Raw genomic sequence first — 26,980 nt, forward strand, 5'->3', positions numbered from 1 at the left:
TGCCTGCCCCACATGCTGGCCGTGCAGGGGCACAGGCCTCACCCAGGCTGGCTCTGAGGGCTTTGCAGCTGTCCTTACCAGGCCCTCGGTGATCTTCCATGTCTGCACTGGCTCAGCCAGGTGCCTGAGCTGCTCCCACTTCAGGAACTTGGCAGCGGCAAGCAGGGCTTCCTGCAGAGACCAGCAGCTGCCACCACACAACACGCGCTAGCCTCCTCCTCTTGGCAAGCCTCGGGGCCTTTCCTGGCCCACGACGGGAAGATGGAGCAGCTGGCAACTGCCTCTGCCATGGGCTTCCATGCCCCCACGCAGAGCCATGGGCTGACCACCACCTCAAGGTTATCGTGCTGCAGGTGGAGGCATGGCACCCGAGAAGTCCAAGGCGCTGCTGGGCGTGGTGCAAACAGCAAGGGCGGCTCTGCACCCTCAGCACCTGGCGCCTCCAGCTCACCCACCTTCAAAGGCTCCCACTGCCAGCAGCCCTTGCTCCTCATGCTCACGCCCACTCACAGGGCGTCCGCATCGCCCTCCTCCAACGAGCCGTCCTGTTACACAGCCATACCTGGGCCACGCGGGGGATCTCGTCATGCCAGTGGAAGAGCAGCGGCAGCAGGCTCCTGTGCACTTGCTGCTTCAGCTCCTGGCTTTTGGAGCCCACTGCAGTCTCCATCACATCTTGCAAGAGGCGGATGGAGAGCTCTCGCACGCAGCCAGGCTCCTGGGGGGAAGCAAGAGGAGGCACCTCAGCACTGCCTGCTCCAAGCCCACAGTCAGCACAGGGATGAAGGTTTCTGACCCTCCCTGCACACCCATGAGCTGTGGGCCACCTCTGCACACACTGCAAAAGGGCCCCCGGCCCAGGCAGGGCAATGCAGCGCACTTCTGTACCATGCTGCGGGCAGGGAGAGCGGAGCTGCCGGAGAAGTCTGCGCCTGGAAGGGCTCCTCTCGCCTTGGCCACACTGCCCCCGTCACCCCTGGCCAAGGCCCAGTAGAGCTGCCCCAGGATAGTCCTCCACAGCGGATCCTGGCTGCATCCCACCCGCTCCAGGCCTCACCCGCCTGCCCCGGCGAGCAGCGAGAGCTCGCGGTCCTGCCCAGCCACAGTGCCAAGCAGGGCCGTCGCGGAGCTGCAGCAAGCCTCGGCCTAAGATGCTCTGCCCAGGGGCTGCGGTGGGCACGCAATGTCCAGGGCAAGGCCTTGGATCCCCTGGGGATGGCAGAAGCCGGGGGAGCTGCCAGGGGCTGCGGGGACGTTGGTGTTACTGAGGGCCTATCTCCAGGCACGGGCAGCAGCAGCACTTCAGGCTTCCCTCAGCTCTGCCTGCTTGCCCCGCCTGGCGAGCCTGTCTTCATCGCCCAGCCACTCGAGCCGTGCTGCCAGCTCAAGAGGCCCGCAGGAGAAGGCAGCCACGGGGCACGGCCTCTCCCTCGCGCCCACGCCTGCTCCTGCTTCTTTGCTCAGCACTGCCCCACGCCTCGCAAAGCGCTGCAGGGGCTTTGTGCACAATACCTCGCAGCTGAGGGTAGACAAGGGGCTGCTTCAAGGCAGTCCTGCAGCCCAGCGCACCACGGGCAGCACAGCGCAATGACCCCAAGAGCCCCCGGGCAAAAACGTTCCTGGCAGCACCCAGGGCCCCTGCTGGCAAGCACAAATTCCCACGCCGCAGGCACACCCACACGGCAACACACCACAGCCCGCAGCCCGCACACAGCCTCACCGACACGCCAACAGGGCCCCCGCCTCTGCCCCCAGCCTAACCTCATCAAAGAGAGGCAGCAGCTTGTCGGCCAGCAGCGGAGCAAGGTGGGCCACCACCTGCTTCTCCATGACGTGGACCACATTGCTGAGCACCAGCAGGGCCTTGGCGCTGATGTCTCTGTCCGCGTCCTGCAGGTGCCCCACCAGCAGGGGCCACAGGCACTGCATTCTTCTGGCCTGGGGGAAACACAACCTCGGTGCCTGAAGAAAGAACCCACTGCCCTGGCAAAAAGGCTCACCTGCTCACACACCAGCTTCCCCCCTGCCTTTCCACAAGCGGCCATGGCAATGACTGCAGCAACCTGCGGCCTGGCAGCCTTTACCGGCACAGCCACGGGCCTGGACGGGCTGGGGCAGAGCGAGGCAGGAGAGGGCACCGCCGGCTCCTCTTCTCCGTCACTCTTCAACGGGCAGCGGGCTTAGTAACCCACACTGCCTGCAAAGCTGCCCGGGCCACGAGCCGTGCCAGCCCTAGCAGGCGCCTTTCCCGGCAGGGCTCACGGCCCCATTGCCAAGGCCCTGCCGACACCCCCGGCTTGTGCACAGAGGCTGCGGCGCAGCGCAGCACCCCAAGGCGGCACTCGGCCCGCGGTGGCCCCTGCGTGGTGGGGGCTGCAGCCTCGCGGCCCAGAAGCTGCCTGCGGCATCAGCCTGGCCCTGTGCTCAGGCTCGCCCTCCGCCTCTCGGCGGGACAGTCCCTCTGGCCACACAACCGCCAGCACTGCCACCACACAAGCCCTCTACAGCTGGCTTGCTTGGTGCTCGGCCAGCAGCTCTAGCCGGCACAGCCACAACAGGCGGCAGCGGGAGCGCAGCCTGCGCCTCAGCCTGCCTGCGGCACAGCCAAGGGCCTGGCCCAAAACACTCAGGGCAGATGAACAGGGCGGCGGCGCCAGAGCTGGCAGCAGCTCCTGAGGCCCAGCACAGTCCAAGCTACCCTGTTCCCCAGCACCCCCACGCTGCCTGCACACGCTCACCCGGCTGCCCCCTGCTCACTGCCCTCCGGCTCTTGCACAGCAGCATGAGGCCTCTGAGCACCAGCCCACGCATCACCCGGCAGTCACTCCGCAGAAGCCTCGCCGAGATGATCAGGACATCGTGAGGGTCTTGGCAAAGGTCCGCGCAAGCCAGCAGCTGAAACACACAGAGCAGGGAGAAAGTGGCAGAGACGGCAGGACTGCCTGCCTCCGCCAGAGCTGGATCCCACCAGCAGGGCAGATGAACAGGGCGGCGCCAGGGCACCAGGCCCGGCCCAAAGGCAGCTGTGAGCACGGAGAGCCCTGGGAGCCCCGCTCCCTGCCCTGGGCCTCAGGCCGCACCGCGCACCTCCCTCGCCTGCTCCTTCGCTCCTCTCCAGCCGCGAGAGGCACCGCCTGCCATCAGGCTCACCTCCACCAGGAAAGCCATGGCAGGCATCTCCCAGCAGGGCTCTCTGCCTTTGAGCAGCGCTGTCAGCCACTGGAAGAGGAAAAGACGCAGCTGTCTTGGGCTCTTCCTCATCTCTCTGGCAGAGGCAAGAAGGCACTGTCAGTTCTGCGCAGCCAGGCCAAGCTGTTCTGCGATCGCGTTCCCCATCCCTCTAGCCAATCGCCCAGGCACCACAACAGCCAGGGCAAGGCCAGGTTGGTGTTCAGCTCCGGCAGCCCGCAGCGTTTGCTCGTGGAAGCCTGCTCTTTGCTCAGCACACCTCCCCATGAGAAAGTCACTGCCCAGCATCATTGGGTTCTTTTGGGCGGGGCAGACTGCAAAAACACCCTTCCTGCCATGAAGTCAGCCCTGCTAATGGTACCCATTTGCTGCCCACTCTGCATTCAGGCCCGCCGGGCTCTTCCAGGATTCCTCTGGGCATCCTGCCCCTTCCCTGCTGGGCTGCCTGCACACAGACCACCCCCCGGCCCCGGGGCTCTTGGTGGCACGAGCCCAGGCCCCACGAGAGGGCACTGCAGGCCCCACGGCAGGGCACTGCTTCTGGCCGTCACCCTCTCTTGGGCCTGCTAACACCACCTCTCCCCCAGCTGCTCGCAGAGCCCCGCAGCGATGGAGCGGCAGCTCTCTTGGCTGCTCTCCTCGGCCAGCCCTCCCTCACAAGGGCCAAAGCTGCAGCCCTGCCGGCTCTGCCGGGCAGCCTGTCTGCAGGGGAGACATGCTGGGCCGGAGTGGGGACAAGGGGGCTCTCACCTGGCCAGCAAACCTACTCCCATGTGGTGGGTCTCAGTGTTGAGGAGCATGGCCCAGCCACCCTTCCTCGCCATGGCCAGCACGTGCCTCTCGTAGCCACCACGGCAGAGCAGTGCTTTCATGGTCCGCACTGTGAACCTGCGTGCAGAGCAAAGCCCAAGGCACCCTGGCACCCCGGCCCTGCTGCCAGCTCCACAGCACACACAGCAGGGCTGGCATGGAGCACCTCACGGGGCTGCTGGGAGCAGACTCTTCTCCTTGGCGTTCCCTCCAGAACATGGCAGCCTCCTGCGGCGTCAGCTCTGCGCAGAAGGACATCTGGAAGAGCAGCACCAGGAAGAGCTGCGGGGGAAGAGTGTCTCCAGCACCTGCAGGCAGCTGGGCTGCTGGAGGATCTCAGGGAGCACTCTGGTTGCCTGCAGAAAAAGCCCCGAGAAGGCTCTCGCTGCTGAGATGTTCCCGTTGCATGGCCCAGTCTTGGGGGGAGGGTGGGGGCTGAGGCTCAGACACTGCCCTGAGCTTTGGGACAAGCAGGAGTGCCTGCCCTGGCTGTGTGGCCAGAGCAGAGGCATGGAGCCCTGATGAGTGTGTGCCCGGGGTGGGGTGGGGGGAGAGGTCAGGGCTTGGCGGCAGATGGGCAAGGGCAGGGTGAGGGCAGCCCTAGGGGAGAGCGAGGCTTCATCTTGAAACGCACGGCCAAGCAAAGGACGGCCGTGTCGTCCCCATGCGAAGTCAAAGCCTCGTGCGCTGGCCAGGCCACCAGCACACCCAGCAGCTCCCGCAGCACCGTCTCCACAGCTCCGCGTTTTGACCCCAGCACCCTCCACATGGCCACGGCAGCGCTGCAGGCCCACAGCGCTCGCTCAGCGGGTGCTGCAGCCGCAGCGCCGAGGCCTGGGCAGCCTTCTGCCCTGCAGCGCACAGGGCCTGAGCTCTCCAGGCTGCGGGAGCCCGAGCTCTAGAGGCAGGTGGGCCCCTACCTGTCGCATGAGGGAGAGCAGCGCAACAGGCTCGCGACCACCTCGTCCGGGGCTGCGCAGGTCAGCAGCAGAAGAGCCCACTCCAGGCTGCACCGCGCAGACGCCTCTGTGACGGCCAGCACGCTGCTCCACATGCCCCTCACCACCGGGGGCACCTGGAGGGCACACGGCTCAGAGTGGGGCTGCTGCCAGAGGGCAGCCGTTGGCCCAGCTGCCCCCGAGAACGGCTGCCCTTGCCCCCCCCAACTCTGTGCTGGCCTGAGAGGGGCTGGCGGGCCTGGCAGGCCTGGAGTCAGGGCAAGAACAAGCCCCCGGAGGCCTCGAGCCCCGGCCACGCCACCCACAGGCTACTTACATGCTCCACAAGGCAGGCAGCGTCCGCCACAAGCGCCTCCAGCATGCGAGCATCTGTGTGCGCCTCCTCGATGCTGCGGGAGCTCATGGCCTCGATGGCTAGGAGGATGCTGTGGGCCCTCTCAGCAGGCTGCCGGGACGTCCCCAACATCTAGGGGAGAAAGGAGGGCAGCCGAGCTAGAGAGGTCACCGCCAGCGGGGCCCCGCACGCCCGCCTGGGCGGCGCCTGGGGCGTGCAGACCTGGTGGGGCTCCAGCTGGTGGCTGCCCTCGGCAAGGGCCGCGTCCTCCTCCTCCTCCTCCGTCCAGGCCAGCCTGGGGCGGCGGGGGGGTCTCTGCGCCATGGTGGGCAAGGCGGCAGAGGCTGCCCGGGGGCGGCGGGGAAAGACCTGGCTGCGCTCAGGGGGCTCCTCGGCCAGCCCCCGCGCTCTCGCCCTGTCCCATGGGCGTCTGACCGGACACTGCGAGGCCGAGGCCGCGCCGACGCCTGGCAAGGCCCCGGGCTGTCCCAGGAGCTCCTGCAAGAGACATGCCCGGGGCTCAGGCCTGCCTGGCTGCAGTTGGCCTCTTCTCCACCAACTCAAGCCTCGCTGCACTGCTCCAGCTTGCGCTAAGGACACCTGCAGCAGGACCTGTGGGTTCTCCTCCCAGCAGATTTCAGCGCAGCCCCTCAGCAGGTCTCCGCTTCCCCCTCCAAGGCCCACACCAAGGCCTGCCTCCTGGCGGCACAACAAGGCCTGGCAGGCGGCACGTGACCCTTCGGGTCCTGCCAAGGCTTCCTGCGCCATAGACGTTGCACCACACAGACCCTGGGATCGCGCTCCCCTCTCCTGCAGCAGCCTCCTCCCTAAGCACCCAGACAGCAGCGCTCGCAGCAGCCCCTTTCATCTCCCGGCACCCCTGGAGCCACGCTGCAGCTGGGCTTGCGTGGCCAGGCAGAGAAAAGCTTCTCGCTCTCTTCCACACCTTCCAGTTCTCTGCTTTCTGTAGCAACGAGCTGGGAGAGACCCAGGCTTCAACATCATCCAGGAATTTGTCCTGCGGAAGAACCAGCGGCACAGCTCCCTCTCACCCTCAACCTAGCTCAGCTAGGGAGTTCCAGGACCTAGGGGTGGCCCTGGGCATCACCCACTGCGCGGTGGCAATGTCATCAGCACTATGGCACTCTCAGCAAAGGCCCCATCATTGCATCAGCCCTTTCCTTAAGCACCCAGCAGGCAGAAATGGTGCAGCCTGGGCTAGGGATGACCCTGAACTGCATTTCTAACCCTGCTGCTTCCACTGCTGTACCCACTGGCAGTCCGTCTCCCCACTGCCGCAGAGGGCCTCAGCCCCATCTGCTTCGGGCCACGGCTTCAAAATCCTCAGCACGAAGGAGGTGGGCCAGCAAATTCCTGCTCCAGGGACTGGGGTGCTCAGGTTGCTAAAAGAGCTTAGTGCCTTCACAGCAAATCCTCCATTTCCCAAGGAGACATGAAGCTGTTGGTTTTATTTTCCATGTAGCACATCCTTCACTGTGGAAGCATTAGCAGAAAGGCAGTGAGAGGGCCCCAGCCTGCACCTAGCTTCAGCTTCTCCCTGGGGATGCAAGCAAGTAACAGCGGGTGAAGTACAGTCTTCTTTCTAGTGCCCAAGCAAGGAGCTTTTCCAGCCCTGCCTGGCTGGCTGTATGCCCCAGGGACCAAACACAAGAGAAAGGACAGAAAAGACAGTCCAAGTGACAGCAGGAAGCTTAACCCCAACTCAGGCCACAAAGGACTAGAAACCAGTGAAGCCTGCCATGAACTGTTCAGCCCGTCCGATGTTGGTATGGCCACAACATCACATCCCACTGCTCACACAGCCCAGCATGCAGCAGACATTTTTTGCTATATGGGGGCGCATAATTTCAGTTCAGTTTGGACAGCAAGCATTTGACTAAAATCTTTTTTTGTTTCACAGAACAGTCTCATGGTTTTGTCTCTGTCACCACTCATTTCTCTGTGCATAAAATGCATAAATAGAGAAGGGAAATATTTTATTCATGAGCATAATGCCCAGCTGAGTTCTGAGGAAGCATGCTATTGCTTGTAAGGTAAGTGTCTCATCCCAGGGGATTTAGCTGTGCAGTATAGCTCATGGAAACAGTGTCAGAAGTCCCTAGCGCAATAAACTTGGCCAGGATAGAAGATACACAGCCAACTCCCAACATTTGAAAAGAGGCTTTCATAATTTATTGTCAGACTGGGATTTTGTCTCAAGCCTATATTTAATGTATTCCAGCTGTTTGATCCAGTTGTGAGAAATAACCAGCTAAGGACTACCTGAGAAGGCAACCAAGGAGGTCAGCTTTAGGCCAGGTCTTGGATGACAGACATCAGATTACAAGTCTTTTGGTAAACCTGGATTTATTTCTGTAACAGAATTATCCTCCGCTGACAGTCCTAGCCATAGTGAGTAAACAACTCAAGAGCATCTTCTGATGAGGAGCTTTGCCATCAAAACTGTCTACTGCCAAAACACCAGGTTAGCTCAGAGCCATCACAGACTCTGTTAAATTTGAGTTCAGACTGGTCCCGATCTACATAAGCAACTGAAAAAGCTGTCTGATATATCTTGTCTTTGCTTTTCCGAGTGATGCTGGGAACCTTGCTTGAATGTAGAAGGTCAGAAACAGGGACTTGATTGCCTCATTAGTGTGAGAAAACATCTCACATTTTCATAGAGCGGGGAGAATCAGCACTTTCCAGGTAGCAACCTCTGTTGCAGCCTCATCTCCAGTTCTGTGTCCAGCCCAATATCCTCTGCTCCTGACTGATCCTCTCACCTTATTTGGGGCTGTCAATGGACCTTGGCACCTGCATCCTGCTCTGCTGCTGTGTTGAGGCCCTGTGGGACTACATTCCATTGGTACCATCTTCCCTCCGCTCCTGGCTCATTCCCTCATGTAGAGCAGCCCCATTCTCGCTGACACTAACCACCTAAAGAAGATGGGAAGGTATCCAATTAGCGAGGAAAATGGTGCTGAGCTGTAATCCTGAAGACTTGAGCATAGGGACAGGACACAGGGCTGTGAAAGCAGGTGCAAAGCCAAGCAGCAAGGGCTCTTACACACAAGGCTAGAAACTTTCAGTGTATGAGATACCTCCCTTATTGTCCACTGCATGAACATGAATCTAAAAGTGACTTCTGGGTCTCTTCCTCAGTCACACGTGTGGCCTCTCACTCCACTGCACTATATAAACAGCCTGAAAAAAGAAAACCTGAAAGTTCTTCTTGAGCTGACCACAGGAATGCCCAAACAGCTTCCAGCTCTCTCTCAGGAAATTTCCGTTTTTCTCCTGAGATGGCACTGGCAGGATAACTAGGCTCTTCCATCCAAGCACTGGCTCCCCATGAGGGTTTGTGGTGATGAGCTACCCAGTTCCATCAAGACATATAGGTGTGTTGAGTTTCTAAATGCTAAAACCCCTAAAGAGATACTATTTCACTTTGTTCACAGGCTGCGTGTTGTTTCTTTGAGAAAGACTCCAGTGTCTCTACTCTCCACTCAATACTACTTCCCAACTGCATCTTTTTACTGTTTTCTCGTTCTCACTCTTCAGTACCCTCTCTCTACACCTACGTTAGAGTTGCATATTTCTGAATGGTGTTATGAACCTTTGAGCAAACCCATGAGCAAGAATGTCCCAAAGGCTGTGGCTCTTTGTTTCGGATATGGTGGCAATTTAAGGCATTTCAGGCATGTCCTAGTGGCTGGATTTCATGACTCATTTGTGACTGTATCTAGGAGGTTAAATGTCTTGACTGCACAGTAGTGTCACAGCTGTAGTCCATAGGCACAGCACTCGAAGAGGCTGACCTGCAGGGAGGTCAGATTCCCATAGGAATTGAGAGGTTTGCTTCATAGCACCACTAACAGAAGCCTCTTGAGCACTGATTTCTTGTACGTTCCCTATAAAAGCTTTTGATATCCCATTGCCTCCCCTTCCTAATACTGCTCTCCAGAGTAGTCATACTGGGGTTTGGCCAGGAGCATGTGCTGCTCTCGTGGCTCTGAAAACTGCCTGCTGTAGGCACCCAACCCAGGGGACTGCAGCCTCCTGCGGACATGCAAACCTGTTTGCTCAGCATTACCAAAACACCCCTTCTGCAAGTCTGCAGAGAGGTCACCAACCACTGCCGTTGAAAGTGGTCTTGTTCTTACGGGACTGTTTAATGTTGCCACATATGCACATTTTCTTGCTTGAGAGCCAGCCGTATGTTACATCCAGAAGCTAATGCACTTGCACTCAGAAAAGCATGTCAGACACAGGTCATGCGAGAGCACTGCTGCCACCCCTAACACTCAGACCCCTCCGGGCAAGAGAAGGGAACAAGATGAGCCGGCATGGGCCAAAACCAACCCTATAGCAGCCTCTTGATCCAAATTTCCCTTGGGCACAAGTAAGAGCCACCATAATGGCACTGGGCAGGCATAACAGGCCAACAGCTGTAGCACTTCCACAGTACTGCATTACAGCTCATTATTTAATATAATGAGAAATCTGGCTGAATTTATTTACATTGTACATGATAATATATGTAAGTACTAGATGAATTCCTCACAGACAGAATAACAGCACTATATTTGGTAATAATAACAGATTGAATGTGTATTTCAGTCTCTGGCCTACATATATGCCAACTCCACAAGCTTTACTGAGAAGCAAGCGATGCATATTTTGATAAATATTCTAAAGATTGTACCAACACAACCTGGTGGAAAATACTTTGAATTAGCAGAGTAACAGTGCCACACATTTACTAGCTGAACTCTTTTGAACAGTGTTATTTAAATCAAGTGCTTTAGTTACAGCTCCAAAAGCTTGATGGCCTTATATACAATTAGTCCTGCTCCCTTTGTATTATAGCAAAATATCATAATTTCTTCAGCAGATTAGTTTACCTTTAGAAATAGAACTGTGTGCCAGGGAAGGTCACTAGTTTGGCAGTCCTTAAGCTTAATTCAATTTAAGCCATAAGCCCAAGATCTTATTTTTCTGATTTGGCCAACACCTGACTTGGCTGAAGGTTGAGCTATTTGGGGACGTGTCCTATCTTATCTGTGAAGCAGATGGCATTTTGCTTCCCCAGCTGAGACAAAAGGCATTCCTTTGGATAACAGTAAATGCAAAACCCTTCCGCTCTGCCACCCTCTGGCAAAAAAAAGCATTTGCAATATTAATGGCAGCTATTTTTGTGCTGTGGTGCTTCCAGTCCTAGAAGAATAGTGTCAATCTTTTCCAAGTTATTGAAAATATGTTCTCCAACAAAATGCCCTAACATAAGGAAAAGATCCAGTAAGTTAGATTGAAACAGAAAGAGGGCTTCCCCCACAAGTTGCATGTTTTTTGTATTGCTTGCATTAGGAAAAAAAAATTAATGCATGGTTATCTATACAGAGGTAGCACACACTTATACTGGGACTGCTCTGCTCAGCACAGGAATAGGAAACTCAGAACTTGCTTGAATTTGCTTTAAACTTTGGCACTCACACAAGTCACCAGCGAAAGCAAGATCCTGCGGTTCGGGGGCAATTACTGGTTGATGTTACCAGCTTTAATCCAGGTCGCCAGGAGAAATGCTAGCAGGTCTCAACCCCGTGGAAAAAAGGAAAGCATTTCGTCAGCCGCAAGACGGTTAAGCAGCAGGGTTTTCAGTAACACCGACTACAGCGAACATCCATTAGGCAGTACCACACAGTCTCTCTCAAGTGCTCCATTTGCATTTAAGAAACCAAAACAAACACTTAAAAATAGGAACCAGCAGTGGTGCGAACAGCTGATGAGCACCACACCACATAGACATTATGTCAGCAGAGAACCAGCCTTTTCCTCCGAGCTGCTGAAGAGCCACGGGGGGGAAAAGAAATGCTTGCTAAGAAAACCCTGAAAGCGAGTGTTGCCAGATGACAGCTCCGACGCTCAGTCCCGGGCAGGCACAGTCCTTCAAGGCGTTATGCCATGCCTCGCACAGTGGGCATGCCCGCATTTCAGAGCGATGTGCTCAGCCTCCCTGCCTAGCGGCACTCCCAAGGAAGCTGTCGGAGGGTAAGCAAAATGAGAGAGAAGGAAACGAGCTAAACACAGAGCCGTTTATTTGCACTGGAACAAGGAAGTCGGCAGCAATGCCGAAGGAGCTTGGTGCAAACCGCGGGAGATATTGGTCCAGAAAGCTCAGATGTCCATCATAGCATTGGGTGTCATTGCTGTAAGGGGCAAACAGCACACGTGGTCTCCCCCAGCAGCTCTGCAAGCTGTTACAACAACTTCAGCAGTCTTTTCCTTCCTGGTTCTGTTATCCAATAGGGAAAAAAATGAAGCTTGCAGCAACTATCAGGAGTCCTTCCCTGCAGCTCAGACGCTACTTAAAAAACTTTCTGGGAAGCCCGCCGAGTAGGTCAGACAAGGAAAGCACTTACGTTTTGTAAGTGACTCCGCTACGCTCAAAAGTTGCTTCCCTTCCTAGGTATCATGTGCTTGAGCACCTGCAAGGGGCCAGGTGATTCACAGTCCTCAGCACTACAGGGACTTCCTCAAGAACTGCTCCAAAAGATTGGACACTAAACAAGGAGTAACAATGTCAAATACACCCCCCCCAAGTGGGAAAAGAGGCAAACCTAAGGGACATAGGGTGTCATATACAGCATGGCTTTCTCTGTAGGAAATTCAGGCTGAAGTAAGGTATAGCTTTGACCCCCGTCCCAACCCCCCCCCCAAGAGGTAGTTTCAGCTCGAGCAATACACGCTCTGCATCCATATGGAGCTACCGTTCAGTCCTTTAAATTCTCCCAGGTCACCCCACAAGGAAGTGCTTCTTGAAAACTGGGGCTTAATATGGTCATATATAAAGCTCTGAAAACACAAAGTCCTTTCTGAGCTCATCTAACAAGTACCCCAGTAGAGATGGTTTTCCAAGGCACAAAAAGTACTTTTACAACTGCCTCCAATCTGCATCTTCTGAACAGGGGGAGAAATTCCATGCATGCAGAACAGCAATAGCAGTAACCGGCAGGGAAGAAATGCACAGAAAAAAGCTTAATAGTGATGTCTTTCTGTTGAACACTGCTCTCCCTTTATATCTAAAACTAGAGACTTCCCAGTCCACTTTCCTTTCTGAAGGGCAAAAGGGATTCCTGCAAAGCTTTTCCCTTGCAAGGGGTAAGGGCTTTTTTGCTTTTTACTTTCTTTATTTCACAGAATGGCCAAGGTTGGAAGGGACCTCTGGAGACCATCTAGTCCAACCTCCCTGCTCAGGCAGGGTCCTCTAGAGCATATTGCCCAGGATCACATCCAGACGGGTTTTGAATATCTCCAGTGAAGGAGACTCCACTACCTCCCTGGGCAACCTCTTCCAGGGCTCAGTCACCCTCACAGGAAAGAAGCTTTTCCTCATGTTTAGGTGGAACTTCCTGTGTTTCAGTTTCTGCCCGTTGCCTCTTGTCCTGTTGCTGGGCACCACGGAGAAGAGGCTGGCCTCATCCTCTTGACACTCCCCCTTCAGATACTTGTACACGTTGATGAGATCGCTTCTCAGTCTTCTCTTCTCCAGGCTGAACAGGCCCAGCTCTTGCAGCCTTTCTTCAGAGGAGAGATGCTCCAGTCCCCTCATCATCTTCGTAGCCCTCCGCTGGACTCTCTCCAGGAGTGCCATGTCTCTCTTGGACTGGGGAGCCCAGAACTGGACACAGTACTCGAGGTGAGGCCTCCCCAGGGCTGAGGAGAGGGGCAGGATCACCTCCCTCCACCTGCTGGCAACACTCTGCCTAATGCACCCCAGGATCCCATTGGCCTTCTTGGCCACAAGGGCACACTGCTGGCTCGTGTTTAACTTGTTGTCCACCAGCACTCCCAGGTCCTTCTCGGCAGAGCAGCTTTCCAGCAGGTCAGCCCCCAACCTGTACTGGTGCCTGGGATTATTCCTGCCTAGGTGCAGGACCCTGCACTTGCCTTTGTTGAACTTCAGGAGGTTCCTCTCTGCCCAGCTCTCCAGCCTGTCCAGGTCCCTCGGAATGGCAGCACAGCCTTCTGGTGCGTCAGCCGCTCCCCCCAGTTTAGTATCATCAGCAAACTTGCTGAGGGTGCACTCTGTGCCTTCCTCCAGGTCATTGATGAATATGTTGAACAAGACTGGACCCAGGACTGACCCCTGGGGGACACCGCTAGCTACAGGCCTCCAACTTGACTCTGCGCCACTGACCACAACCCTCGGAGCTCGGCCATCCAGCCAGTTCTCAGTCCACCTCACCGTCCACTCATCTAGCCCACACTTCCTGAGCTTACCTAGGAGGATGTGATGGGAGACAGTGTCAAAAGCCTTGCTGACACATAGTAACCAATAATGCCATGTCATTTTGGACTGTAGGTGCACACCTAAGAACAGCAAATGGAACATGAATGGGAAGGTATTTTTGCATGCCGAATACAGTAGCCCCAAGACTATGGCCTGACAATACAGTAAATCTGATTTAAAAGCTTTTTAAATGCTTAGTCAGAAGTAATGGGAGAGATCACTGATCCGGCACAACACCCACTTGGCCTTTTCAGCCCCTTCTACGAGAATGACCATTGTCTGCTCTCATTCCACTGGGACAAATCTGCACCATGCTAGCTAGCCTGAAGCGGTCATCTGCCCAGACCTGCTCCAGGGTACATCTGTCCTGCTTGCTCAGCCAGTTCTGCTCAGATCTGGTACAACAGGAGCAATTCACTTTCTCCCCAGGAGGTGAGACAGGAGCACAGATGGAGTAGCATGCCACCAAACCTCAAAGCAGAGTCCAGTCATGTCCCTCACTTCTCAGCTTATCTGTGAGCCCACTCGCAAAGATGGTCTACATGCTAGGACTGCCTGCGCTGGGTAAAGCTAAGGGGACTATGGAGTGAAGCGTGAACCCCCAGCAATACTCCTTGTACACTGTCAACTTGCAAATTTACCTACATTCAAGCGCTGAGACCTTAATTTGGCATTTAATGGCCTGCTGTGTTGCTTTGGTAGTTTTGCTATTACTGTTGTGAATAGTGTCCCAAGTAATTAAGAGCAGCCAAATGCCTACCAAGTGTTTTTAACTTGCTAGGCTGCTTTTTCATGCAAGTGAGGAAAAAAAACATAATCAGATATTAGCAACCAAGAGGCAGAACAACACATGCACTGCTTTTACTAGCAAACTTTACATCCTGCTTTGGGCAAAGATCTCAAATTATTAGCAAACTGCTTCATTCTTCAGCTCTGTGGTACCTCTGTGAACTCAAACTCAAATTACACTTTGTGCCTTACGCATTTCCAGCGCAGCATCAAGGAAAGACCAAATAGCTGGTGCAATGTGCAAAGCTTTGACACACACAGCCTTCTCTCCATCAAAATAGTCTAGGAAGCAAGAACCAACTCATATCAAGTTCAGAAACAGGCCCTAAACATACACAAAAATCTATTTTCTCCCTACATCATATGAAAACAGTTTAAATGAAGGGGTTTCTTTGCATTGAAAGATGAATTCACCCATCCATGCCAACAGATCATGAGTGTGGTCTGCCTTTCAGTTTTGAGACAGGGCAAATACAATAATTGTGCCCTAAGAAACCTGCAGTGAGCAGAGAGGTATCATTTATAACCAAGTGAGCTATGGCCAGATGTCCTATGCCTTTGCCATTCACTCGCGGTGGCCCTGCTGTTCCAGCCATCGGGGCGCTTCCTGCCCCTCCAAGTGAAAGGGGAAAAAAAATAGGTTCAAACTCCTGTCCTGGGGCTGCTGCTGCATCTCAATTGCCAGCAACGGTCCCCCAAGTCCTGCACTCCCCTTCTAAATTCTCCCATGGGGCCCACTCTCCTCTTCATTTTCTCTTCTTTGCTCAAACCCTCTGATGAGCGCCCCCCTCTGTGTGAAGCCTTTCTCTCTACCTTTTTCCACTTCTTTAGCCCACTACCCTCCCTTTCTTTTTATATTGTCACAGGGAAAAAAAAAAAGTTTTCACCTAGAGCTGCAAACACTCTACTAGCACAGCTGCATTTAACTAATGTGAACTCTGCTGGATGCTCTGGGCTGCAGTCACGAGCATACCAAACTGAACCTTAAGCAATCTAAAAGCAGGATGCTGACACTAGTATAAATTCAGTAGCATGCACATAAATCCTGTGTACGCACTTTCTCCAATAATCCACGTGTGCTGGCTGATATATCTGATGTTTTGATGCAGCACTGAGGTTTTCTCTTCAGTCTAGGAGTGGAAGGCAGCAACTGCTGCGTGTTTGTCTTTTGGCAAATGTTCATTCCCTTCAGGCTGAAACATGCCTCTTTTTAACTTCAATGATAAAAAGCACATTGTTTACAGTAAACTGATTTTCATGGAAGAATTTAGCTTGCATCTAAAGGTCAGGCTGGTAGGAAATGTTCATTAGCACAACTGAAACCATCTGAAGGGTTGTACAGCAGGGTAATACTGGCTCTGTGCTGTTCTCTAAAATGAAGCTACCAGTGCAGAACTATTTAGGATTTAGATGCAATGCTTCTTTTTACTCCTTAGAAAAAGTGAGCCTTACCTCTAAAAATTAAGAAAATGACAGCTTGAATGCTTCCAGCTTCATTTGCTTTACCAAGGAAACAGATCTCCTGAGAAATGGAAGAAACCTGCTTTCAGTCTAATTAGCACAGAGAAGCTGTTCTGGGAAAAGCCAGCTCTTGAGGCCTTGCACAGCAGCCTGGCAAGCAGGTTGTGCCCTAGATGGAAGACCTGAGCTCCCCGGTTGAAGCTCCCCATCCCAGCACTGTTCACTGCCTGCAGGAGCATGACACGTCGGGCTGGCCTCCCCTCTGCCCGGAGCACCGTTTTTACTCCTTGCTTTCAGCTGCCCCTGGAGCAAAAGGGCGAGATCTATAGCGGGAGTGAGCAATTGCTGCAATTATTTATTGGTAAGTTAGGGAGATGACGACCAGAAAGGCACTGTGTTCAGACCTCCCAAAAGGTCAGGAGTTAAAAATATAAAATAAATAAATAAATAAAAAATCATAGACTAAAACCCTTCTTCACGATACTTTGCAAATCAGATATCATTCCCTTCTAATTACCCACCTTGCCTCTAAACTAAAACTCCACTGCAATTCAGAACAGAGTGTAGGACTGGGATAGTCCTTCCACACTAAGATTTTGTTCATCCTTTACACATCTTTTTAAAATAAAAGGACAGTCTAGCCTTGCCCTTAACTGCGGTTCCTATGGAAAGCTGAGGGATTAAACAAAGCAGTATCACAATGCCCTGAAGAAGTCCCAGCCCAGAAGTCACTAGACCTTTTAAAACTAGATATTATATTTCTTTAGCACTGACCTTCAAGATCATTCCAGCTACAATGGAGGTTCCCCTGCGAGTCGCTGCTTCTTGCCCAACCATTTGTAATGAGCAAGTTCCTAAAGAATTAACACTGAAGTACCAGCAATAGCCCCCTCCATCCCTTGGTGGAGGCTCATTAACCTCAAAAGGATACTCCTTCAGCTCAGAGTGTCAGGGCCTTGATTGCCCAAAGCAGTCTTGCTTAGGCCCCCTTTACACACTGTCTGCCCATAGGTCAGGAGCTCCATTTACACTCAGACAGGGCACCCAGACCTGCCCTGAGGCACAAGGAAGGAGTGTGCCTGTCTCCAGCCCGTCCCCTGGATGAACTACTTTCACTCACGTTGTAGCCTTGTCTCCAGTCCAATCTCCTGCTGCCCCTGGTTCGTCCCCTCATCTCATCTAGAGCTGCTGATGGACCTGCACCAGAGCACCCTGCTCCGCCTACTGCGTTCTGATGCTGCAGGACTGCTAATGAGGGCACTACCTGCACTGGGGTCAACCTTGGCTCCTGGCTCATCCCCCCGTGTGCAGCAGCCCCACTCTCTGCTCACTGACACAGCAGCTTTTCAACCTCAACATACTCCAGAGTTTCTTAAGGTTGAGGTCTAGAGGAACTGCTTCAGAACATCCCTCAATTAAATTTTCTACTTGCTGAGCAAAGGCAAAGTAGCCAGGCTTGGACGAAAGTGCCCACCTGAGAAACCCTGACCTTGGATGTCAACATCTCCAAACATTTTGTTCATCGATTGATCAGGCCAAAAGCTCAGGATTGCTTCTAGATGAACTCTTCCCAGAAACTGCTTTAGCTCCTGACAAGAGAGTAAAGCAAGGCTGTCTTATCATGCCTTCACGTGATGATCTAGGAAGGACTGCTGAACTCTTAGCTCAGTGTGATCCATCTTCCAAGACAACCGCTCTGTTGCAACAAGCCAATTAAATCTCCAGGGCAGCGCTCCTTCAGGCTAGGGTCAGCTGTTAGGTGACTTACCAGCCCAGCAGCCTAGCCTTAGCATCTTACCATCCCGCTAACGTAATGACTGGAAGCCATAGGCACTGGGGCCAGGTCTGGCTCCGACAATTGGACTGGCACAGATTAAGTAGAAGGCTTTTTGTAATACATTTGACAGCAGATACCAAAAAAGGACTTTCCACCACTGGATTAAATTACAGAGCCCACTTAAATTTGATTTCTTCACTCCCCTCTCCCCTCAAATGTTTTTATAAGAGCTCTTTAATATAAAGACGACAATACAACCCCCCCCACACACTTTGTGATAGGCTCTATTCTTTCCAGTACCACCAACTGAACCGAAAGAGGATTAAATCATGTTAGAGTGAAGGTAGCCACACGATTCTCCCACAGTGAACAGCATCACCATTCAGTACATCCATCATGGTCCAAAAATGTCTTTGTTTATGGATGAACGTGCAATTTCTGTGACTCGCCTGTCTTTAAAAAGTGTATAACGGTGGGCACATTTAACAGAAACATACTGAAGCAAGACTACTAACACAACACTCACCCCGGGAAAAGGATGAAAGAACAAACAGCATGTGACAGATGTTACTCATGTCACCTAACACATTACTGGAAAGGCACTGGGATACTGCAGCAGCAAGTACAGCACAGGAATGTGTGAAACAATCAGTTTTGTTTTTCATTTCCTTCCCATGCTGCAGAAAAGACATCAGGATCTCCAGGACTGGAATGTTTCTCTGGAGCAAAATGCAACAAGATCAGGTACTTCACTGGCCAAGCAATTACACTGCAGTCCCCCAAAGGGAAATTACATCTTCAGCCATTGCATTCAGTCACTCAGCATGCATGACACCAAATGTTCAGGCTAGGTAATTAGGACTCAATCTTCTACTTTACAGGGAAAACAGCTCCCTTCCCCTGCCAAGCTAACAAGCTTTCTCAGCCAAACATGCCTGAACTCTTAATTACAGTTTGGAAGTGCTGAGGGCACAGGTTTAGATATCCCTCTTCAGGCTTTAAAGTGATGGTATACTTTTTTCATCATTAAGTGTCTACATCTACAAACAATTCCAATGGGATTTGTTAGAGCTTTGGAGCCTGCTGTTTTAAGCCTTTCACATACAGTCAGCCAGATGAATCAAAGGGTATTAATGCCCTGGTTTAACAAAGCCAGGCTGCAAACCAGCTGACAACACTGCTGTCAGCAGAGTCATCCACTTCACCATACTTAGGACTGGAGGAAGCAAGGCTATTTCTCTAGAATACAGCAACTTACTACAGATAGTCTTGCGTGAAGATGGAAGAAAGATAAAAAGAGGATTGCAACTTAAGGGAAACTGCCACTCCAGGCAGAGAGCAGCCTGGGGCTACCTGCACTGCTCCACTACAAAGCATGGCTCAATGTATTGAAGAAGACAATGCGGTTGGGTTGCGTGAATGATCTTCTTTCTTCTTTGTTCTCCACCCTTGTTTTCCACTATGTGGCAAGTCACAGACATCCTCCTTTGCACATGCTTGGTGACTTAGACTCAGCCTAAAAGACCTTGCATCCTAGATGGTTTACCGCACCAAAGGCAGGAGAAAGAGGATGTTCCTGGCAGAATATCCTCTTTCAGACCAGAAAAGAGGATTTTTAGGCTCAGAGCTGTTCGACAATGCTGTCTCTCAGCCTTGCAGATTTGGTTGCGTCTTCAGAGCCTGCCTGTCAGCTCTGGGGGAGTAACAAAGCCCAGTGCATTTTGGATAGCTGTTTGCTCACATACCATCATACTCCAGTGGTTGGCAGCTGCCAAGAAAGTTCTAGCTCGTCATGCAAATCAATCTGTGCTTGTTCTCTCCTTGTTTACTTCATACAGTTTTCCATTGTCTTTGCCCTCCTTCACTGACTCCTTGCTATGTTAGCCAGTCATTTCAATGCTTTGGATAAACTGTGCATCACGTTTCTCCCTTAAGGAGCAAGTAATCATCACCTATGCCAACGTGCTTGCTGCTTGAATTACGAACCTGCCAAAGAAACATTTCCAGAAGTCATTAGCTTCAGAAAGTTATTTTTTCATGATATTTTCCTGTCTGCTGAGAGACTATCAGTCTAAGTTATCTAGTCCAGAACAGTCTAATCCCCACCTAGAAAGATGCTCAACACTTAAATATCAAGCTCTGACTCAAGGCTGCTTAACTAGAATTGTGTTCTGAGAGAGGATTTACCCCCTTGCAGCTCTACTTAGCCTGCCTCCAGTCTTCCCCTGGGATACAACACTGGAGTAGCTTATCCCAGCAGCGGGCTCACTACCTGGTAACTCCTGAGACTGCCATTGCATCCTCAGCTCACAGTGCAGAAATACATCCCAGGTGACATATCCTCTACACTCTTCCAGTCTAAACCTAGGCAGTCTTCCTCTGCTTACCTTTGCTTATCCTCTGCCTCCTTTGGAAATGAAACTTATATTTCTCTTTGGAATTTTTTCCAGGAATACCAAACAAGAAAGCCACAGCAAGCTTGAAAGAAAAAACACTTGGCTTGCTGTCTAATCCTCCGTCTTCTTTTTAGCCTCTTGCATGACATGCTCAGCCTGATTGCCAGATGTTTTACCAGATGCATGCCACCCTGGCCAAACAGCTCAGTTTATCTAGGCAGCAGCAGGGCCTCCTCTTGCACAGTTCCCCAGACTGAAATCTCCACGTTTCATTATCCCGTGATTTCTTGAGGGTGTAGCTTTCCAGCTGCTTAGGATACACACTCCAAGAAAGGCACTCATGGGGGCATTAGATGAGAGGACTTCTCTAATAAAGAGTCCAGAGCTTTGTGTATAATAAGCCATAAGAGTCGTACTCCTTAGAGCTCCAGAGGACCCAGTGTGATGGAGATAAGTCGTCATGTTTTGCCACCCTCCTGTAAAGTCACTAAAAACTGAAACTGATGGAAGACAACATAGCAGCCCAATGCCCCAGCTCCCCTAGAACACCATACACTTGTATAGAGACTGGGAGGAAAATATCCCTGACCTCCTTATCCTTCCACCTCAAAAAAAGGATAGGAAGCTAATGAGAGAAGGAATTTACTGCCATCTTACAAACTACAGGAGTGCCAGGGACAGGGATGATCAGCACATCTCATCTGTGTTTTTGCCATTGCTGTTCTCCCTCACAGCCATGCCCCTAGTCACCTTTGCCTGGAAGACGTGAAACCTGTCAAGTGCGAGTCCAGCTTGCACATTAATTACTCAGCAGGCTTGTTATATCAAAAGCAGTAATTTGTGCTTAGCCTTAATTCTTGGAGCATGCCAAAACCCACTAAAAAGGTTGCTATAGTTGTCATATCCAATGTGCTTTGACTGAAATGTGGAGTTAAACTCCTCCTGTGGAAAAATACAGAAGGAAAACAGCTCGTTCACATTTACAGGAAAAAAAATCCACCTTAGATCACAGAAAGTGAATTAATTGACAGAGGCTACAGCAGTCCCAGCTACTGACCAGTTGCCCGTGCTTAAGTACAAACTTCATTGGTTACGATCAGTGCTGAGCACAGGATTGGCAGGCAGTGTTAAATGGAGCACATTTTTAAGACATATATTACAGTCACACTGAATGCTCCACTCCCTAGCTGCAGGCTGAAGGATCAAGTGTCCAAATATACTACGGAAAGAAGGTGAGCAACTGTTTTCTACAGCTGCGTCCTGAAACTTTAGCATCTGCTCTTCATATCTAAAAGCAAATTAAAAGTCCTTCCCTCTGGCTTGGGCATAGTGCTACCCAGATCTTGCTCCTCTCAGCCTCCTTTGCTACCTGCTAGTGCACACAAAAGAAAAATGCTTAACTTGGCCACTGTTATTTGTCACAATTCTGTCTGATAAAAGATGGAGAAGAGGATTTATGCTTGCCCGGGTACAGAGATTAAGCGATGTATTACCAAGCCCAACTCAAAAGCATTTGACACAGACACAAGATATTACTGCTGAACTTCAACTAAGGGCTGTGCCAGTGGTGGCAAAGTCCTTCTAAGCCGGTTGGACCTTAGGAGGAGTCAGTCTCTAGGTCCAGTACAGGGACAAAAAGCTGACCCAGGAAGGAATTGGAGATATACTGGGCCACAGTATATTGGAGATATACTTGGCCCGACATCATTAAAAACAAGAACCATTCAGGTATGAGAGTCATGGTTAAATCTCCACAAAACACTGCACCAGAAGGCAAGAGCTAGGCAGACACGCTTAGTTAGGGCCCTCACCTCTGCCACCCTGTGGCTTGAGCTCTCCAATCGTTTTCTTTGCATTATAATACATAATTCTGTTCTCCAATTCTAAATAGTCTCATCTCAGTGTATGCATGCTGAGCGCATCAGAGCTGGCTTCCTCCTTCAACACAAGGCACTAGGACTTCTGTTTCTCATTTTAGCTGTTGATCACCAAGCTAAGTTTCCTGTTACAAGAAAACAAAGTCCCCAAAGACCATATAGTCACAACAGTCCGTAAAAGTTCAAGAACCTGTGACCATGAGTTCAAGTGAACAATTCGCATAAATTTGAAGTGGATTTAAAAAAACCCAAGCCCAACTAATTGCATCCCAATAGGAAAAGCTGATATCATAGTTTACTACTGTTTGTGTTGCTAAACTATGAGAACTTGGCCTTTCCCGTTGACTTGATGAAACTGATTTAAAATCCACTTAAATCAATGCAATTCTAATGAGACTACTGAGCAGACAGTATGAGGTTAAGTCACTACGTGCCACTTTTATTTTAATAAAACACTCACACTAATTTATCCTAACAGCTTGTTTGAGCAAATTCACTGATATGCCTGGTATCACACTAGCTGTCAGCTAAGCTACATTACGTTAGGTATTAAGAAACTATTACTTGGCTATCATTTAAGGCTCAAATACCAGTTCCAATCCTTAAGTACAGGGGCTACTGGATGCACAACCTGGTTAAAGCACAACTATATTTGCTGACAACCCCTACCTTAAAAAATCTACAGCACTTAGGAGCTAATGGCTTTTATAAACCACTTGTCTAGATATATGGCTTGAGGATAAGGTTTTTCTTAAAGGATTTGTTTCGAGTTTGTCTTTCTCATTCTCAGGAAAAGAAAAAAATATAGTTCCAGAAGCCTAATTGAGCTGCATTAACCTCAAATTCTGAACTGCTTCAGATCAGTATTTTTCTGCAGGCGTTTCTGTACATGTCATCAACAAAGAGACAGTGCCAAGATTTTTGTTCTCTGCTAGCCTGAAAAAAAAATACTCCTCAGTTGAACTATATTGTCAATGCTTCCCAAGTAAGCTTAAATTAATTATCTTCTGAGGCAAGGAGAAACAAACAAAAAATTACCATATTTCAGTGTCAAATACACACATCCTACTTCAAAACCAACTCACCTCCAGGGAGAAAATCACTGTGAATTTGGCAAGACCTAGTTTTCAGATTCACTCAATCAGCAGCTTCTGCTCTGAGCTCATGAAAAGAAAAAAAAAAGGGGGAAAGGAGGGCAAAATAGACACCCAGTTCCTCTTCAAATTTCAATGATTTCTGAATAACACTTGCACACTGATCAGCCTGGTATAATACTGCTTGCAGACGACCAGAGGAGGGCGAGGAGAGCAATATAAAACCTAGCTGACTGTTTCAAAAGTGTATGACTTCAATTCACATTGAAGGATTACCAAAATCGTATTCAGCTGCACATGACCTATTTGACATCCTGTATTTTAATATTTGGGACTGGAAAGGCAGTGGCGTTAGAGTTGATAAAGACACCTCTATCTCAAATACATAGGGAGGTTCTTCAGCTGGCCAAAACAAAGCTGATTTTTATGTAGTTGTTTACCTCATGTGAAAGCAGTAATTGCAGGAGTAACGATGCCAGGTCGTTCTCCGTGGCTGAATCTCCCAGAGGATGAGCTGATGCAAGAGCCCTCCCCAGCAGGCAAAGGAGAGCTCTGAGCCACATCAGTCCATGATGCACTTGCCAGAAAAATCTCATGCAGGAAAATATCTCATAGCACAAAGTACCAGCAAAGGCAAGTCTGAAGCAGCTGAAGCAGTGAAGCCACCTGAGGGTTAAGTTAGGCTTTGAACTGCAGCCTCCCTGCTGCGGAGATGTGGCTAGACAAATCTGTTAGCCAATCTCAGAGAGTGCATGGAAATAAGCAGCCACACACACACCGAGCGAGGGCTGCATCTGAAAGGTGCTCTTCAGCCTGCAAGTGGGTAACTGTGAACGAACATGAACATGGAGGAGTCATTCCAGACCACAGCCAACATCTGTCTGGGCAACAACTTGTAGAAGCAACATGTCCACTGCAAATACAGCAGATAATGCAGGTCTAAAAGTCACTCATGAGAATGAGGCCTCCTCTGTTCCTCTCTGCTGGTAAAACTCCACGGGGAGCTTTATCTAAGCTACTCCACGTGATTATTTCACATCGAGGCAACCACACTCAGTTTGCAAGGGTGAGGTATTTAAGTCACGCTGACAGGGATGCTGTTGGACCACCAGCATCTTCTTAAAAGGATACTGCAGGATTTTTCAAGTACTAGGAAAGCAACCAAGCCTGACAGGCAACCTTGTTACTGTGGAGATACAACTGCATCAGTTACCATATGGAAGGCAATACCTAAGAATAATTTCAAGAAGTCAGAAAGGCACTACTGAGATCCTAAATCCTGTCCTTGAGTACTATTATGTTGATATAAAACTACAGGAACCAGAAATTGCAACTTGCAATTAGAGAAGTAGTAAAGAACTCTAGCTTAATAATTTCATGCCAACAGTGACAAATATTTGCAAACTATGTGGGAAGGTAATTGAAATAACCTGCATAAGTGAAGCTGAGAAAGCTTGGTACTAGTGTTGAAAAGGAGGGGGTGGTTGAAACACGAACAGCAGGATGCAGCAGGATCAAAATGAGCTCAAGAGGGCAAAGGTATTTTAGCTAACAGCTGTTTCTTTCCTGCTCCTCTCATCTATATTTTCATTTCCATGACAGAAGACTGAGATCATACTGTAAACACAAGATTAAGCCTGCTAGTGAAGAGCAGGACAGGCTGGGGTCATGTTTAAGGACAGTTGACCAGAACAGTCAACTCCCTGCAATCACACTAGCAGTAGCAATCATCTGTGAAGGCATTACGTTTCATAGCATCGTATTTACTACAGCAGCTATGTTGGGGGAGGGATGCTATTTAAACCGAGTCCTCAGTCTCTAGAGGGAACAGACAAATGATTATTTTGAAAATGCTATCTACCCCCTCTTCCCACCAGTTTCATCTCTTGGTGAAAACCCCCCTTTTCATCAGCTCGAGCCCACCACTAAGACTTCTTGACACTGCAGCTGAATGGATCGTCTCATGTTAAATAGCTGCCATTTGCTGCCACTCCTACACAAACTGACATAATCGCAGCGCAGAAAATAGTCATTAGAGAGTCCACAGCTCTCCTCCCAATGGCAAAATGTCCAGTCTACAGAAACAGAGATGGCTGTAGAAGAGAGGCTCACTTTTCAGATACAAGTGCAGGTGCAAGGTTTCTGTGCCTGCAGGAGCTCAGCATACTCTTCATGTTAAAAAGACATAGTTTTAAAGTCACCATGGCAATCAGCCATAATTAATTGCGGCCAAGGCAGACTCTGGGCAAATGAAAATAGTAAGATGCAGGGAAAGGGTGACCACATTGACAAGGATCCTGTGGTATAGTCCATCCCACTCCAAACAAGTGCACAGCTGTGTGCAGCCACCAGAACAAGGAGCATTAGACTTGCAGGTCGTTATCTGCCCAGTGCCTGAGCCATGCCTGAAAGGCTATAAAAGCAGCCGTACAACTCCACAAAGGTGTATAAAGAATGATATTAGCTACATGTTTGCAGAAAAGTTACGCAGCTGCCTGGCCAAGTTTCAGCAAAGCCATTCCCCTCGCTGTGCAGCATGTCAAGGCAATTGCACGTGCTTGAGATGAGCTCTTTGTCCTCTTCACAGCCAGTTTCACCCTTTGTGTGTAGCAGTGAACCAAAGCCCACATACAAATTCATTAATTCAGGATGGAAATGCATTTGCCTGTGTGGTTTAGTCACACTTAATTGTATCGCATTTGGCTCTATCCGAAACACAGACAGATGAAATTGAGTTTTGTCCAGACACTTTCAGTTTTGCTGAATTTGGGGATACACAGCTAGAGTAGCTTTTGCATATTAGCACAAACATGAAATGAGATTTATTTTTCCTGGTCCAGCTTTCATTTGCAAAAGACACGCCACAGAAATCCAGAAGGCCAAGCAGAAGATAGTACAGCTCTCAATTCCAGGAACTGCCCTGCTCAAAAATCCTTTCCCAAACAGCTTGCAGTCAGTTATCATAAAACACTTGCTGCAAAAGGTCATGCAAACTGGGTGCCTCTCCTCTTTGCAACTTATTTCCTCAGCCATGGATCTCTGGGATGGTGTTTTTCTTTGCAGTCACCAAGGCAGCAAGCACCAAAGCACTCTGTTTTTGATGGTTAGCATTTAGACATGGTCTACAGTTTTCTTAGCTGCCCCTACAATGCAATGGCCCAGTACCAGCACTTTTAAAAGCACCTTAGAAAGAATTGCAAGCTCTGTGATAGACCTCCCAGCGAATGTCTTTCTTATTTTCTGTAATAGGTCAGAACACCTTTCCTTTTGTGCAGCACTGAACAAAAATCCATGTGATCTTTGATCAGCTTTACTGGTGTTGTACTGCCACTGCTGGACGGTATAGCTTCTTCTCCCAGGAGGACGACAAAGCCCAGGACTTCAGCATGGGACCATATTAGTGTATGAGAGCGCTGACTGAGCAAACAGGACATGGCAGTCTAAAACTGCATAAGTTGAAACAAGTAAGGATCACACCTGGCTGCGCAGGCTGCACCGATGAGGACTGTAACATCCTGCCAAAGGGATGCTGAAAAAGAAAGCACATGCGGAAACAGGTGATCCAGCCACAAGAAAAAAAAAACATTAAAATAGGGCAGAGGTGCAACATATGTTAACAGCAGGAGAGTTGCATAGTAGGTTTGAGTAAACATCCAAAAGCTTTAAAAAAATTATCCCTTATATCTTGAACCAAGGTTAGTGACACACAAAGAGTAAATATTATAGTTCCAAATTTCCCCCCCCCCCGGCAAACAACTGGATGCTACACTGCAGAGGTCAATTTGATCTTCAGCACGCTCCACCCTTGCTAGCCTTTTAACCTGTGTCTTTGCTATACGTGACAGTTTCTGGTGCCACAAGGCCACATGCATTGGTTTCAGCAATGGGTTCAAGAGTTATTCTGTTGCCCCCTTGGTGTCACCACCTATGTATGAAAATTCACACAGAGTTAATCTTCCGAGGGTAAGTTCAATTTTCAGAAGTGCTCTGGCAAAGCTGTC

The 26,980-nt window shown here is 50.5% G+C and overlaps 1 protein-coding gene across 1 annotated transcript; it reads right to left on the reverse strand.

The window, feature by feature from the left end:
* Nucleotides 1-584: 584 nt before the first annotated feature.
* On the reverse strand, nt 585-5,424 carry LOC104151179 (uncharacterized). The gene is made up of 7 exons (XM_068949551.1): nt 5,275-5,424; nt 4,920-5,074; nt 3,940-4,077; nt 3,151-3,265; nt 2,739-2,895; nt 1,762-1,938; nt 585-718 (listed from the first exon to the last, which is right to left on the reverse strand). Exons 1-6 carry the CDS (start codon nt 5,422-5,424, stop codon nt 1,766-1,768), a joined length of 888 nt encoding a protein of 295 aa, XP_068805652.1. The 3' UTR covers nt 585-718; nt 1,762-1,765.
* Nucleotides 5,425-26,980: the final 21,556 nt, after the last annotated feature.

The sequence above is a fragment of the Struthio camelus genome, chromosome 6, assembly GCF_040807025.1.
Source record: "Struthio camelus isolate bStrCam1 chromosome 6, bStrCam1.hap1, whole genome shotgun sequence".
Taxonomy (NCBI): domain Eukaryota; kingdom Metazoa; phylum Chordata; class Aves; order Struthioniformes; family Struthionidae; genus Struthio; species Struthio camelus.

Coding starts and splice junctions, on each gene's coding strand:
- LOC104151179 (XM_068949551.1), bottom strand. CDS start 5,424: ATGTTGGGGACGTCCCGGCAGCCTGCTGAGAGGGCCCACAGCATCCTC. Junction 2,896..3,150: donor CCATGGCTTTCCTGGTGGAG/GTGAGCCTGATG, acceptor TGTGTGTTTCAG/CTGCTGGCTTGCGCGGACCT. Junction 1,939..2,738: donor AGTGAGCAGGGGGCAGCCGG/GTGAGCGTGTGC, acceptor TGTTTCCCCCAG/GCCAGAAGAATGCAGTGCCT.